Genomic DNA, 14609 nt, shown 5'->3' on the forward strand with positions numbered 1-14609 from the left:
TCAGAGTGTTTTTGATCCTTTTTTTTTCATCTGGATGGTATTCTTTAAAACCAGCTTCAATTTCCTGTTCTTGTGTATAATATGTTGTAAGTGTATGTTATCTTTTTACATTTTTTCTTCCTTTAGGTTGAAACAGGTTTATTTAAACTTGCAATAATAGTAAAACTTACCAACCAGAATCACAGCATTACAGAAATATTCAGAGATGTCTGTCTATACGTGAAGACTTAGTCTGAAAATTCACCAAGAACATACATCTTCCTATAATAATCTAGTGAGATCTAATTTGCTTTGGTCCATTTTTTTAAGAAAAGACACCAAGGTAAACACCATTATTTATCTGCACAGTTTAATCTTGTTTATGCTTAGGATTAATTTGGAGCAAGAATGCCTCTTTCTAAATTTAGCACATTTTGGAAACCATTAAGCTATGTAACAACAGAAAAGCACTACTATTTCATAACTAAATATTCAACACATGCAGTTATTCAGAAACAGTTCTGTACATTTCCTGAACTTTAAATTTGTATTTCATCTAGGTCTACAACCACAGTTATGCATAGCCAGCCCTTAAAGGTAATTAATCATGGACTTAAAATGACAGATATGCAAAACTGTCACAATATCAAGGGTCATTTGCGTGAATTTTTTGGTACATATTAACCAAATACAATTCTTGTATATTAAAGCATTTCAGATTCTTGTGTTCTGGCTGAAAAGTACTGTATTCTTTCTGAAGAATTACAACATAATAAGTGTTCAAAGTGTTTTAAAAAAAATTATTGTCTGACAATTACGGTTTTGATTCAGTAATTATAAAAACAAACAAAGAAGCATATAAAATACAGCTTTGTATTTTGTAGGAAAGAACAAAATCCTGTAGTATTTTCCTTTGCCAGTAAAAAAATCAGGTTTCTGAGACCCTCCGCATTTTCTCTCATGCACCACTTGACAGACAAAATAACAGGAGTGAAATGAATTATGATATACATTATAACTCAACAGAGCTAAGCACTCTCAACATAAAACATTGATATTGGGTAATTACAGCAGGATTAAAATACTATTGTTATCATTCATTTCTTGTTTTTATCCTTCCACTTGATCACGACTCGTGCACTAAGTATACTTCAGTCAAACTTTTATAGGACATTTGCCTCGACACATTCCATATGTAAAATATCTTTTCAGTTGTCATGAATTTAGCAGTATTAAGTAAAATATATTACTAAAAAGTTAACTTCTTTAATTAGATATACAACTAATGAACTGATGAAAATTAGCCATTAGATGTCTTTTGGGTAGTGCAACTATGTCATTTAACAAGTGAAAAATAGAGACGTTACTTTATCTGTATCTTTAAGTACCAGCTAATGATGAACAACATTCTCACCCTTTGGCAGCTCTGGGCAGCCTCCAAGACTTCAGAAGGTATCTAATGAAAAATTTGAACTGGATGATGCTGGTTTGCCTGTTTCATGTACTTAAACTGCACAGTAATCAATGACAGTTGCATGTCAAACTAAACAATAGCCTCAAGTAACTACTACCTCAGTGTGCTTGAGTGCCTGCCTGCAACAGAACTCAGTCAGGATTGATTTGTGACTAAATTGAGTGGCGTGGAATAAAGGAAATGCTGTTGAATCTGAACATGCACTAATACAGTAATGGAATAGTCTACTACTGTGCTGCTTACTTGCATTCATGCTGAAGTTCTGATTTTTTTTTTCCAAAAGAAAGGTTTAGCAGAATAGCAAAAAATAAGTCTTGCGTGACATCTCAGCATGGCATCTCAGTCCTACACTGCACTAGCATAAAGCCAGTGTTTTACTGCAGTAGGTGGACACTGGGTCTAGAAGACTGCAGAGTGTGTTAAGAAAAAATACATGCTGAATCTTTGACTACAGACTGCTGTTGTGACTGTTCAAGGCAGTATGATTTCAAACAATTAAAACTGCCAGATATAGAAATGAAACACTTTAGAATGCATCTGTGGTTGGAAGGCTTGCAGATAAGTTAGCAAGCTGGAAGTGACCCATAAGGATCATCAAACACAACTCCTTTTTCCTCACAGGATTACTTAAATCTAAATCATAGACTAAGAGCTTTGTCCAGAAACTAACAAGCACTTCCTGTTTGAATCTGTTCCAGTGACCAACCACCCTCTCAATGAAAAAGCTTTTGCTAATGTCCCATCTGAATTTCTTATGCAGCTCCATTTAATTTCCTGATGTCCTAAGTCAACTAAGCAGTCACTAGCATCATCTAGTGGAATGCCAGTCCAGCAGTATTTCTGTACCTCTCAGTTTGATTTTTGAGAAATTAGAAATTAAAAAGCCTCAAGATGAAAATTAAATTGTGCAGATTTTTTTTGCAGTTACTTGAAAATCACCTTTGGGCCTTACCTCATGATGAAAGATCAGAGTGCAGACTTAAGTTTTAAGCCTGTGAATTCTAGTCCAGCAAGGGAATTTCTAGTGTTGCCTGAAGCCCAATTGCACTGGAATCTTATCTTGATTGTGGGTAAAGTATTTTGGGACAAAGATTCCCTTTGCTACAAGAACTAGTAATTGTTCATTGTGCTGATTCAAAACCTCTAAAAGCAACAAAATAGTAGTACAAATCTTTCTTCTGTATTTCAATAAGCAAAAGAGCTATCTTAAAAAATTAGTTACTATCAAATATTGTACTACTTACCACACTACAGAGCCAATCCTGTTTGCTTCATTACAAGCAGAATCAATTATGATTGCAAAATTCCTCCTTTTAGTGTTGAATTAACATAGCTTTACATTTAATTCGGTATCATGTTTATGACGTGAAAAATTTAAAACATTATAAAAATCTGACACATTTTGTTCCTGCATTTCATGTTAATTTTCTGTAACTAACACAGCTTCCAGCAAAATCTTTCTAGTCCAATAAATGAGACAAATAATAAAGTAATTCATGATAACCAAAATAATTAAATAGTAGGAGCAGGTTAAAGATCAGCATTCATTCTTTAAATTAAATTTAAAAGTCTGCAGTAGTTACTTAGAAGATTGGCAAGTTTTACAAATAACGTCACCAAGCATTTTAGAGAAAAACACAGCCGCATTAGAATAGAGTCATTAGGCAATACATTTATTTTGAAGCCAATTAACCTTTTGTCAGAGAAATGTCGGAGCTGTAATGGTTTCAGCAGTGGAGGTCAGCCTGTAACAGAGGCACGTATGACAGCGATTACGCTGTCTGACATATGCTGGAGACTGCGAGCACAGCCGTGGAATGAGAATCTGCCTTCGTTTGTATTCTGCTCTGCATTTTCAGGGAGCAGACAATCTTGACCTATCCATTTAGGTAATTAAAGCTTCTATTTGGAAGTGTCCTGCAGGAAGGTGAAATCTGGGGGAGATAAATGGCTGCTGCTCACTGTATCCAGCCACTTCCATCATTTGATGGACTGCCTGAAACAGGCTGCCTTGCCAAGTCCTCATAAAAATAGAGATGAATCGGGCAGGAGACAATTCTCTAAGGCAAAGCAACTCTGTCATCTTCCTTTTTGCAGCATATAATTTAATTGTTAGCCAAGGCAGACAGCTGACTCAGGGGCCTTTCTCTAATGACTTTCCCACCATCTTCCATTTGCTAAGAAATTATTTCAGTGTATTTACTTGCAAGCTAACTTTGTTGGACAATGAGAGATGTCACTTCAATAAGCTCAGCTGGTTGTCACAGCTGTGCCAGGACTTACCTTCCAGGCGATTTTGTTTCCTGCACACTCATGCTGAACAGCAATTGGAAAGTCTCCTCTGTCATAAAACTTGCGAAACGCTGTGTGTTTTGCTGGTCTTTGTTTTACTGATCCTGCAGGTGGGGGCCCTCTTACCTTAAAAAGAAAAGAAAAACCAACAAAACAAAAAAACCCCACAGTTTAGTGATAATGTATTTTTAGAAAAAGCCTAAAGGGTGGCTTAAAATAGATATAAAAGAAGAATATTAGTTATCTCCCAAATTATAGTTTGATTTCTTATTTACATGCTAAACTTCACTTCTTTGAAAGTACACTTTGGTAATGATCTACAGGTTTTGTTAACTACATTTTTTTTTTTTTTGCCACTTTCAGATTATACCATAAAAACTGGCTATATTTTAAAGTAGATCTCTCTATTATCACAGCATTTTTAAGCAAAAACAACACACCAAGAAGGTAGTGGCATTACACAACAGAAGTTGTTGTGAAATTCAGTATTTCGCCTTTTTCTGTTTCTTTCTAGAAGTAATTTGACTTAATCTCCAACTAATGTTACTGTTTGCACCTTCCACTGCCTTTTGCTAGTCATTAGGTAACGAGATCAGGTAATCTCTTTTAGCATATCCCTTCCCTAAATGCTATGGATTCAGCTTTCACATGACTTCCAGTCTTCAGTATTGATGGTTGAAGCACTGGAAAGAATGAAGGTCTTTTGCTCAGACCTCTCTCATCTGCCTATGAGGAAATTTGATTTAGCTCCACTTAGTTCCTTATCTGAGGTATTGCTGGTTTAGCCTATGTCATAGTCTGAATGACAGTCCAATTCCAAAATGCTCATGCTGGAACCTTTTTCTCAAACATGGTAGTAACAGCAACTAACAATTGGCACTATGATAATAGAATTTCAAGTACTTAAAAGAAATCTATTGTTTAAGCTAATTAACAAAGCTAATCTCAAATGCTAAGAGAGTCTAGGAGAGCTAAAGTAATCTCAAATGTCCTTGACAACTGATTCTTCACTGTGAAACTCTATAGCTGTATATCTGGGATAAGAACTTCCTACAATTCTCTGCATGTTTCTTTTGTTAAAAATGCTAGAATGTGTCATTTTCAAAAAAAAAAAAAAAAAGGTGAGAGCTTCAATGATTTTAAACTATACTCAGCATTTCGTATTGTTCTATTTGTCTTCAGTGACCCACCCTTAGTTTCTAGCAGACATCCAGCTTTCTAGTGAATAGAATGTAAATTTGTAACGTCCTCTTTTTCATTTAGGCTATCCTGTAATTTAACTCTGCTAATTACAGATCTAAATTTGACTTGGCACTTTTTCCCCCGAAGTGTTTTCACATAATTTTCCACTGGCCTAGGTAGAGGAGTCCACTATTGATATGCCTACACTGTACTTTTCTACAAGTTCCTTCAACTAGGACTACTAAACTGTGACCTATTGTTGCATATTGCTGTCCCTGATAGACCACGTCCAGTGAAAATAAATTTGGTATGCACAGCTGTAACTTTGTTTAGTAGACACATCTGCAGCAGTTAAGAGTTAACACTCAAAGAAAAGCATTTCTAACCAATGTAAATAAACCTCCACTTGCTGTTCTGCACAGGAACAGCTTGTTCTATGCCACCAATATATGTACTTTGACTTGGGTTTTTTTTGTGGGTAGGTTGTTTTTTTTTTTTCTTTTCTCATTTGAGGCAAGTCTCAGAGTCACTGCACTTTGAGGCCACTGGAAAAGCACCTCTGTTCTTTTGTATATTATTCACATGCAGGTCTTTCATACATCCTTTAAAACATTATTTTCTGTACAATATCAGAGGTCACTGTTAGATTTTAAGTTAGATTATTGATAAAGAATATGCTATCTTGAGTACATGAGATACAATCTGAATTCTTTCTAGCAGACTACCATAATTAGAGGTAGCTAATACAATCTCATATTTCATCTTCTTTGATACCAGATATTCTCTTCTTCCCAACTCATGTTAGTAACTTTGCTACGAGCCTTTTCCTACTGCACTTTGCAAATTTTCTAGAAAATATGTTTATGTTAATTAAATTTCTTCCTATTCTTTATCCAGGAACAAAGATACTAGAGGACTAAAGGTATGTTGGTATCAAACGCCTTTGTTGTGCATTGTTCTTACATGAACATGAAGCTCCCTCTTAAGCAGTATACCTATTCTGATCTGCCATCTCAAAAAAAGGTATTGGTAGAGTTAGAAAAGGTCCAGAAGAGGATAATGACTGAAGGTAAATAAGGGGATAAAGTGAGAACATTATTACTATGGAAGAATAAAATAAAGAACTATAAAATCATGATATTATGGAGAAGATGATAAGGGCAGATTTTCCACTGTCTCCTCCAGTAAAAGCATGGGACATAAAAAAAACTAGTAGTAAGAAGTGTGGAACAAACAAAAGTATTTATGTTTTCATGCAGAAAATAGTGGATTTATGGAACTCCTGGCCAAAAATCAGTGTTGAAATTCTAAAAGTTTCTGTACATTTAAGCTGTGACTGGAAAAGTTGAAGAAAAAGGAATCCATTCAAGTTGACTAAATCCTTATTATCAGGAATCATAAATACAATAAGTATTATTTTTCACGTGATACAGTCTGTTTGGTAGATCTCTCAGCCTTACATTTAGTCTCATGGTGACATCACACTGGTATCTTATGGTTATCCATTGATTACCTGCCACAGCAAGTATTTTTTTCAGATTATGAACTCAATGTTAATAATATAATTTCTTGTGATTACTTTTAAGTACATTATGTTGTACTTTTTACTATAATATTTAATTACATTTCTATTATATCAGTTCTCAAAGGCTTCCACTTGTATCTGTCACACTATGATTTTCATCTGTTTTAGTAACAACTCCAAACATAATGTCAACTATAAATTTCATTATGCAATCCTGATTTTCTCAATGAAAATATTAAATAATTAATTATTCCTAAAACTAAATATTAAGAAATTCCATTAATACATTTCATCTATTATCATATCTCTCATTTCAATATTACATGCCATTATTGTCTACACTTGAATATGGGCTTTTTTACCCTCTGAGCAACTCTTGCACTGTATAACTACCAAAGTACTGTGAACAGATGGAGAAGTAGCAGTGTACCAAATACTTGAAAATAGCGTCAACAAGAGCTGTTGTTTTTCCCTTTGTCTTAAAGATGCTTTTCTTGTCAGATTGGTCTCCAATAGATACAGAACCCTTAAATACCTGGAAGAGTAACTGACTTCAAAGCAATGAAATGATCAAGACAGAAAAGAGCCTAACATCTATCAAGAACAAAGAATTATCAGCAACCAGGAAGACAGTGGAACTGTCCCTGCATTGAAGATACAGTAATGTTGCATGACTGAAGAGTATTTTGTGCTCTCCTTTATTTAAAGAAGACAATTTGTTTCATTTGTATCTGACAAACCTAGCTTATGAGACCTTTGCTAGAGCGGCTGTACTGAGTCACTGCTGCTTACCTTTTACAAACAATTTCTTTTCCTTCCAGCCTTCATTATTAGGGAGACCACCACAGAGCTCTATTCTCTAATGCAAACACTGCTTTGGGTCATTCTAGCTGTGCAAAATCTGCCTGAGGAAGAGTTTATGTGCATGATTTTCCTCTTTCACTTGCAATTCCTGATCTAACCCTGCACCACATGATCTCTATAGGCCTCTCTCAGCTGAGGCTTCTCAGTGATTTTATGTAGCTAAGTGAAATACACAAAAACTAATCAGACAATGCTTTTCTTTGGTATAATGAGTTTTGCCTTCTTACATTTTATATTGTTATAATTACTGATAAAAAGGTCATTCTGAAAGTATTCCATTTATCAGAAAAATAGTAACAAATACTATCTTCTTCAAGTTAATAAAAATGTTTCATTGCAATATAGTGAGAAAGATTAAGATTAGAGTTCCAGTTAATTAAAGGCTAATATTCATGATGGTAAAGTATATGAAGCAATAAACAGATTCTGAGGTTCGTTAAATGCCAAAGAGAAGTTGAAGAGTTTGATAATTGCAAAACTAATTTATTGTAATTCTATGCCGTTGAACTATGTGACAAGATAAAAGATGCAAGCCATTAAGCAAAAAATAGAGAAAGACCATATTTCTTTCATTGATTCATGGGCATTGAAAGCCATTTTACCAGGTTGCATTCTTAAGCTTTTCAGTGATGGCACATTAGCAAAATGACTAAGAAAAATTTTTTGAAGCCAGGTTTAAATAGTGATTAGTATTTGAAGATTGAATTTTGTTCATTTTCTGAGTGTCAAATTCCATGCACACTCAGGGACCTAAATATGTCTGTGTAGGCCAACTGGCCATTTTTGTTAAAACTAACACTAGTTAGTGTTAAAACTAACACTAGTTTCGTAAGTAGTTTAAGCTAACAAAAACTGGACTGAGATCCCACTGTTCTTATATAATACTTCATATATTGTATTTAAAAAAAGACAAATGATGTAATCAAATTTAATGGTTAAAGATTTTTCTTATTAACCCAGACTAACGCATTTAGAAGGAAGAAATGATTTCCACTTTTTGTCTGCCAAGATTCTGACAGGAAAATTGGAATTTAGCCCTAGCCTTTTATATTTTCTCCTCACAAAAATATTTCATTAAATTTATTTTTGAAGCTACAGGAATCAAAAATTATATGACCACTCAACTATCTTACCTAAAAAAAGGCTTCCTTGAAAATATAATGCCATATTATCACCTTGAAGAATTAAATTTTCAAAATAAAACCATAAATTCCCATTCTTTGTATTCAAACGAAAAAGAAAAGTGTACAAAATTGCACTGTATCCACAGAATAGAATTTACTAATGCCTTCTGTCTCAGGGTGATGTAAAGGTGATGGCATTAAGGAAATGTCTGTGTAACCACTGACAAACCGTTTGTCTCATCCACCTCTTGTACAGGTGTTAAACTTTGCTAATGCAGCATAGTTCAACTGGCAATCCACTTATGTCATCATGGGAAAGATCAGCATTCATTTCCTTGGGTACTGGTGCCAGAAGCCGTGGCCAAATCCTAACGTCAACATCAAGCAAAATGTAATATATATGAACTAAGTCAAACTATGCAATGAAGAATACTCAAGCTAGCAGTGGTATTCAAAAATAAAGACCAAATATTATACCTAGCACTATTGAGGGACATGTTGACACCCAAAACTTTACTAGAACTGCCAACCGCAGAGTCCTCATCCTCATAGTGTGATAAAGCTCTTATCTTGGCTGGACAGGCACTGACACAACGCTGCCTAGGTACAACTCATGACTAATTTAACAGGTTGAGGTGCAAAAGTCATCCCACACAAAAGTACCGTATGTGTTTCTACATTTGTAACACAGACAATCCCATCATCAAAACAATCTCATCAATAACCCATGAGAAAAAAAAGATTTTGGCAGTTACCTACCAACACAACGGAACAATAGGATGATAATAGTTTTTGGTGACATCCACAGAGTTTCGAATAAACACAGTAGCAATATTAAAGATTTGGAAACACAGATCTTAGCAAGTGTTAACAATCAGAACTTCATCTAGGCACCCCCAAGAGTGTCTGCTCTGACTGGTAATAAGCAGCAAAGCCTGTCCTGCTCTTCTTAATTTAGTGATCCTAATTTGATTAAACTGACTTAGGTGGTTAATATATTCTGCAATCATGTTTTGATTTTGTTAGGCAGTCATACCAAAAATTGAAAGAGAAACTTCAAATGACAGGAGAGGCACAGTAAGATGTCCCAGTAGGTACTGCTGAGTTCCACATTAATTCTTTTTATTTAATATCAATATCACAAGCATTCAATATCAAAAGAACACGATCCCTCAACATGTATCAGATATTTCTTCAAATGTGCCACTTTTGATATGCTTTAAATGGTGCCACATCTAATGCTTAGAAACTGCTTCTGGGGCTATTCCACAAATCTGGACAACAGATCAAAGCCCATCTTATAACTTCAAAAGTCAAATTGAGAAAAATCAATTTTACGACCCCCAAATGAAACTACTGATAGGTCAGCAAACATCACAAATGCTTCCAAAGCACTGCCACTTGAAAGAAAAATTAGACACGTGATTCTGTACAAAGATACTGCATCTCGTTATTGCCTTGAGACACTATGGAAAGTAAGACATAAGCTGCATGCAGAATTACTCTATTTCACCACCTCAAGAAATGTTATTTTTGATTTGGGAAGAGATAAGCTGTTTCAATAAGAGAGAGGTGCCTATGTTATAAACTGCTCTACAGCACTTTGTACTTGGAAGGCCCTGCATCTCTTATTCTCTACTGGAATATAATGTAATTATTTAATATAATTTAAATTTCTCTCCTGATGTTTTCCAAGCAATTTCCTTTGATGCAAAGGGGGAAGAGTGACAACTGTTAATATATTTTTGTACTAATATATTTCTTTCCTTCCAGTCCAGATGAATACAGTCTTGCTCTGTTAGTTTCACAAAGCTTTCCAGTGCATCAATTGCACTAAATCTGGAAGCCTTCTAAATTTTTCCTGATAGCAATTTTAATGTAGGGCAGGTTCTTTTACTTTCAGTGCTACTGTTGATCATAAAGGTATTTATTAACCTGCAAAGATATCTGTCCTCTTTGCAGGGAAAACTGATGAATTGATTTCTTTGATGTTAAGTTCAAATCATTCCCTCACAAGAGGAACACTAGTAGGAAACAAATAGTTTTTAATTCATATTGTATGCAGTTGAAAACATTTTAACAATCTCTGCTTGTCTGCTTGGCATATAGGTAAAAAAAAAATCTCCCAAGAAGAGTTAAATTTTCCTTGGTGAAAGAGTCAATTTTGTCTCACATAAGAAGTCAAAATTGTAGGATGCAAGTGAAAAGGAGCTCTCACAGAATATTTCTTCACAGATGCTGACAGTAGCTGGATTGTGACTGTGAAGGGACACATGTATCTTTCAAAAGTCACAAAGCTCTTACTTTCAGAATTTTGTTATTTTAAATGCTTTTCATATTGGCAAATGCAGGGTTTAATCACTTTCTGTAGTAACTGATATTGCCCAAATATTTTGTGCCAATCTCCATAACTACCCAAACTGTTTGTTTGCAACACCTTTACCTGAAATATTATTATTCATGCCTAAAAGTAATGATAAAGTTTTATTATATTGATGTTAATAATTTCAGAACAGCTAGAAGTTATACTGTTATTGAAGTCTACTAAATCTGCATGGAAATATATTAATCTGGACCAGAATATATGAAATATTTTTTAAAAACCCCAACTTATTACTCTGTAGGATCCTATTACCATTTCTATTTATTGAATATAGCTGTTCCTCATACTGAAGCTCTTATGCAGCATCTTTAATCCATACAGCATTGTTACTGTAGGCTGAATCAATCTGCCACATATTCAGGGCAGTGAGGATTCTGTGGTCTTGGAGGTCTGGAAGATATGGGGGATCATTTTGTTAAGTTAAAAAAATCCTTACATAAAGTTATCATCTTCATACTTTTTAGTTTGGCACTCATATGCTGCCATTTGTTAATCATCAGTGACAAGTTTTAAATAAACCATCCAATGTCATGTCCTAAGCTTTTCTTTCAGAATTGTTCAATTTATGTATACTATGAGCTAAGAAAAGGCTTAAACTTCAATTAATAGCTTTTTTCCTTAAGCCCTGCCATCTCTTTTTTTTTTTTTCCCTGAAAATAAAATCTTTCTTCAGAAGTATCAGAAAGTCATGTACCGTGAATTTTACCAAGACTCTTTAATAGACTGTTTGGGAAGGAGTTGATAACAACTCTTTGGACATCATGATGTCTCAGGTGCATAGTGAAGTACAGCTAGATTAACTCTTGTTAAACATCAAAGCCTGCCCATTTTTTAAAAATCTTACTATTGTTTTTTATACTCCATTTTTTCTGTCATGGTACTAAACATGCCTTAAAATATTACAAATATTCTCTCTTTTCAGTAAGGTGATTAGACTGGAAAGTACTGACAGGGGGTTTGGGGCTTTTTTTTCTTTCGTTTTGGAAAGGAGTCTGAGACACAGATTCCTTTTAGCATTGTGATCATTCACGGCCATAGGCTGTCCAACTGCTTCAGCTATAATTTCCTCAGTTTCTTTCCACATAAGATAATGAGATCCTAAAATGTCACTTCATCAGCTTTCCTGCTAGCCTTCTTGTCCAATATATTTATGTGATTAGAGATTCAGCTAGGCATAATTTTTTTCATTATTGCATACATCTTTTATTCCACTTAGACTTGAAATAATACAGAAGATTGACCTAAGATTTTCCTATGGTTCACGGGAATATTCTCAGGAATGTTTTTTTGCACAGGAAGGCATATTCTATCTAGCTCGTCAAAGCATGGTTTTTTTAAGTTAGAGAGCTCATTTCATCCTTTACACTCAAAGCATCCCCACAATAGATGTAGAGCTTTTTTCTTCCTCTGCCAGAAAATATGACCAGCTACGTATTTTCTTTTCCTCATCATGATTATTTCCTCTTCTTATACTCCTCATCATCTCCAGAGCTGATTGCTAGGGTGCTAGCAGGAGCAGAATCCCAACCTTCCCCAGTTTTGAGCTTAGCAGGAAGCATGAACATTCTCTTGGGTGAAAGCCAAAGGACAGAAACAGAGCATCTTCAGTATATATTATTAGCAAAGTAGATTTGACTTAACTACCTAGACAGTGAACATATAAAACTTAATGAAAATTTCAATTTCTTGGTGATTTGAAGATTCTAAAAAATTAAAAAGGATCATTTCTACTTAGAAGAAACTGAAAAGTATCCATAATGTGCAGAATAAAAATGATTCTTTTAGGCATTATGCCATTTCTCAGTCAAATTATGTCTAATTCATCGCATTTTCTTGTGTTGTAACCTATGCATTTATACTCAATTCAGTTTAAACTGACACCATTAATTTACAGCGTACAGACTCCTTACAGAAGTGGTGTGGCAGAAAAAAAGAGAATGCCTTATCTATGGGATTTCAATATATTGGTATGCTATTTCCTAGCATATTCTGATGCAGTTTTATTTGGTATATATGGTATTTGAGCAGGGATTGGAATGAAGGTATCTAGTTTCAATGGGATTGCTCTAATCAATTTATTTAAATCTTATTTCTAATATGTGGTTCTAGAACCCTGGAAAACATTGTTTTAGTTGAAACCATATCCCAAATGCATAAATTTCAGTGCTATAACTGAAAAAATCTAAGATTTTCATAGTAAAGATGAGTGTCTTGATCTCCAGGGTACCAAATAGGACACCAGTTATTGAGAAATGTATTTCTGAAATTTATCAAATAAATAAAAAAATAAATGCAAAATAAATTAAGGTGGAACTATGATGAAACTGCTCTACATAGCATCTAGGAAAGGGCGTTAATAATAAAACTATTAATAAAACTCCCAAATGCAAATTTGTATCAATATTATACAGGTACATTGAAGTGAAATATTACTGTCTTCATACATTAGTCAAAAGTAATTGTTCTAAAAACCCCACAACTCACAAGTATGGACATTAAGAGTTGAAAAGTATACATCATAGACTAGAGTGATAAATAGGTTTCTTACTAATGTTGGTAATTAGCAATAGGGAACTTTCACTGGACATTTTTTATTTATTAACTACTAGCTTCTTAAGGAGGACTAGAGTGCATCAGAAAATCTAGTCCCATGAGCAACAAACTGCTACAATTACACAGAACAATGCAATCCAGAAAAAAAAACTTTTTTGATTTCTACTAAACTTCTTGGAAAGTAGGCAGTCCAAGGAATCATATTCTTTGTATGCTTAATATAATATCCATTATAATTACATTATAATTACAGAATCATTATCACCACTTTGTAAGGACAATAAAGAATAAAAAAGATTATATAGTGATGTATTTAAACACCCCCAACCAGACATGAATAAGTATACAAAATATGCAAACTGTAAAATTTATAGTAAATTTGGATATAATGTGGCAATGAAGAAAAAGTCAGCTGTGTTAGCTAACATATAAATGTGATGCCAAACATACCCAAGGGGAACCCTCTGGTTATGGGGAAAAACATCAACAAAACATCACATTCCTCCTATCAAAAAAGCTGGGATGATCTGTTTCTTCCAATGAGGAATAGCACCACTGACTTAAGAACCCAGACATGCATTAGAAGGGTGAGCACAACATCAGCTGAAGGCACGGATACTACAAAGCTTGCGTGTATAAATTTCAACAGCTTCACTACTGGGCATAAGCAGCAATAATTGGATAATTTGACTCTATGTGTAAATATCTTCTTATCTAGACTAATTTTTTTTTTTTCATCAGGCTGCTAGGACTTTAATTAAATGAATCACAAATTCTTGGTTTCATACACAGTATTTTTCTATAGCTCAAAGAAATTGCATAGGCTGCGTAATCCAGTAACTTTGCCCTGGAGGTTTTGCTATTAAATCTCAGGGCAGCAAGTGATGGAGAATGCAGGTGACCTAGGCTGTAATTTAGATTAAACAGCATTTATTTATTATGCTACTAGATGAAATCCTTGTTTATAAAGCTTTCTTTTTTGCAAAAGAGCTTTAAGTACTATATTATTCAAATTTAAATTTTGCCAGAAAGTTCAAACTCTGTTTTCCTGAGACACATTTGGACTATCAATTATTTGTTCGGAGCTTCATTTTCTAACACAGGTACTTATGTCTACTCTAATTCTGTATATCTCAGAACAGCACCTCTTAGATAATTAACTTTCAACTCCCAGTTTGAAATTCAAGACAAAGAAATAATTCTTTAAAGACCGTGCCAATTAAAGTAAAAACA

At 34.2% G+C, this 14609-nt stretch overlaps 1 protein-coding gene across 1 annotated transcript in view; it reads right to left on the minus strand.

The window, feature by feature from the left end:
- The window catches only part of PACRG (parkin coregulated), a 213412-nt gene that overhangs the window by 160926 nt on the left and 37877 nt on the right, over window positions 1-14609 (minus strand). The window contains exon 3 of the mRNA XM_041404402.1: window positions 3737-3871. Within this exon, the coding sequence (XP_041260336.1) occupies window positions 3737-3871 (135 nt within the window). The remainder of the gene's footprint in view (window positions 1-3736; window positions 3872-14609) is intronic.

The sequence above is a fragment of the Onychostruthus taczanowskii genome, unplaced genomic scaffold, assembly GCF_017590055.1.
Source record: "Onychostruthus taczanowskii isolate IOZ18803 unplaced genomic scaffold, ASM1759005v1 scaffold21, whole genome shotgun sequence".
Lineage (NCBI taxonomy): Eukaryota > Metazoa > Chordata > Aves > Passeriformes > Passeridae > Onychostruthus > Onychostruthus taczanowskii.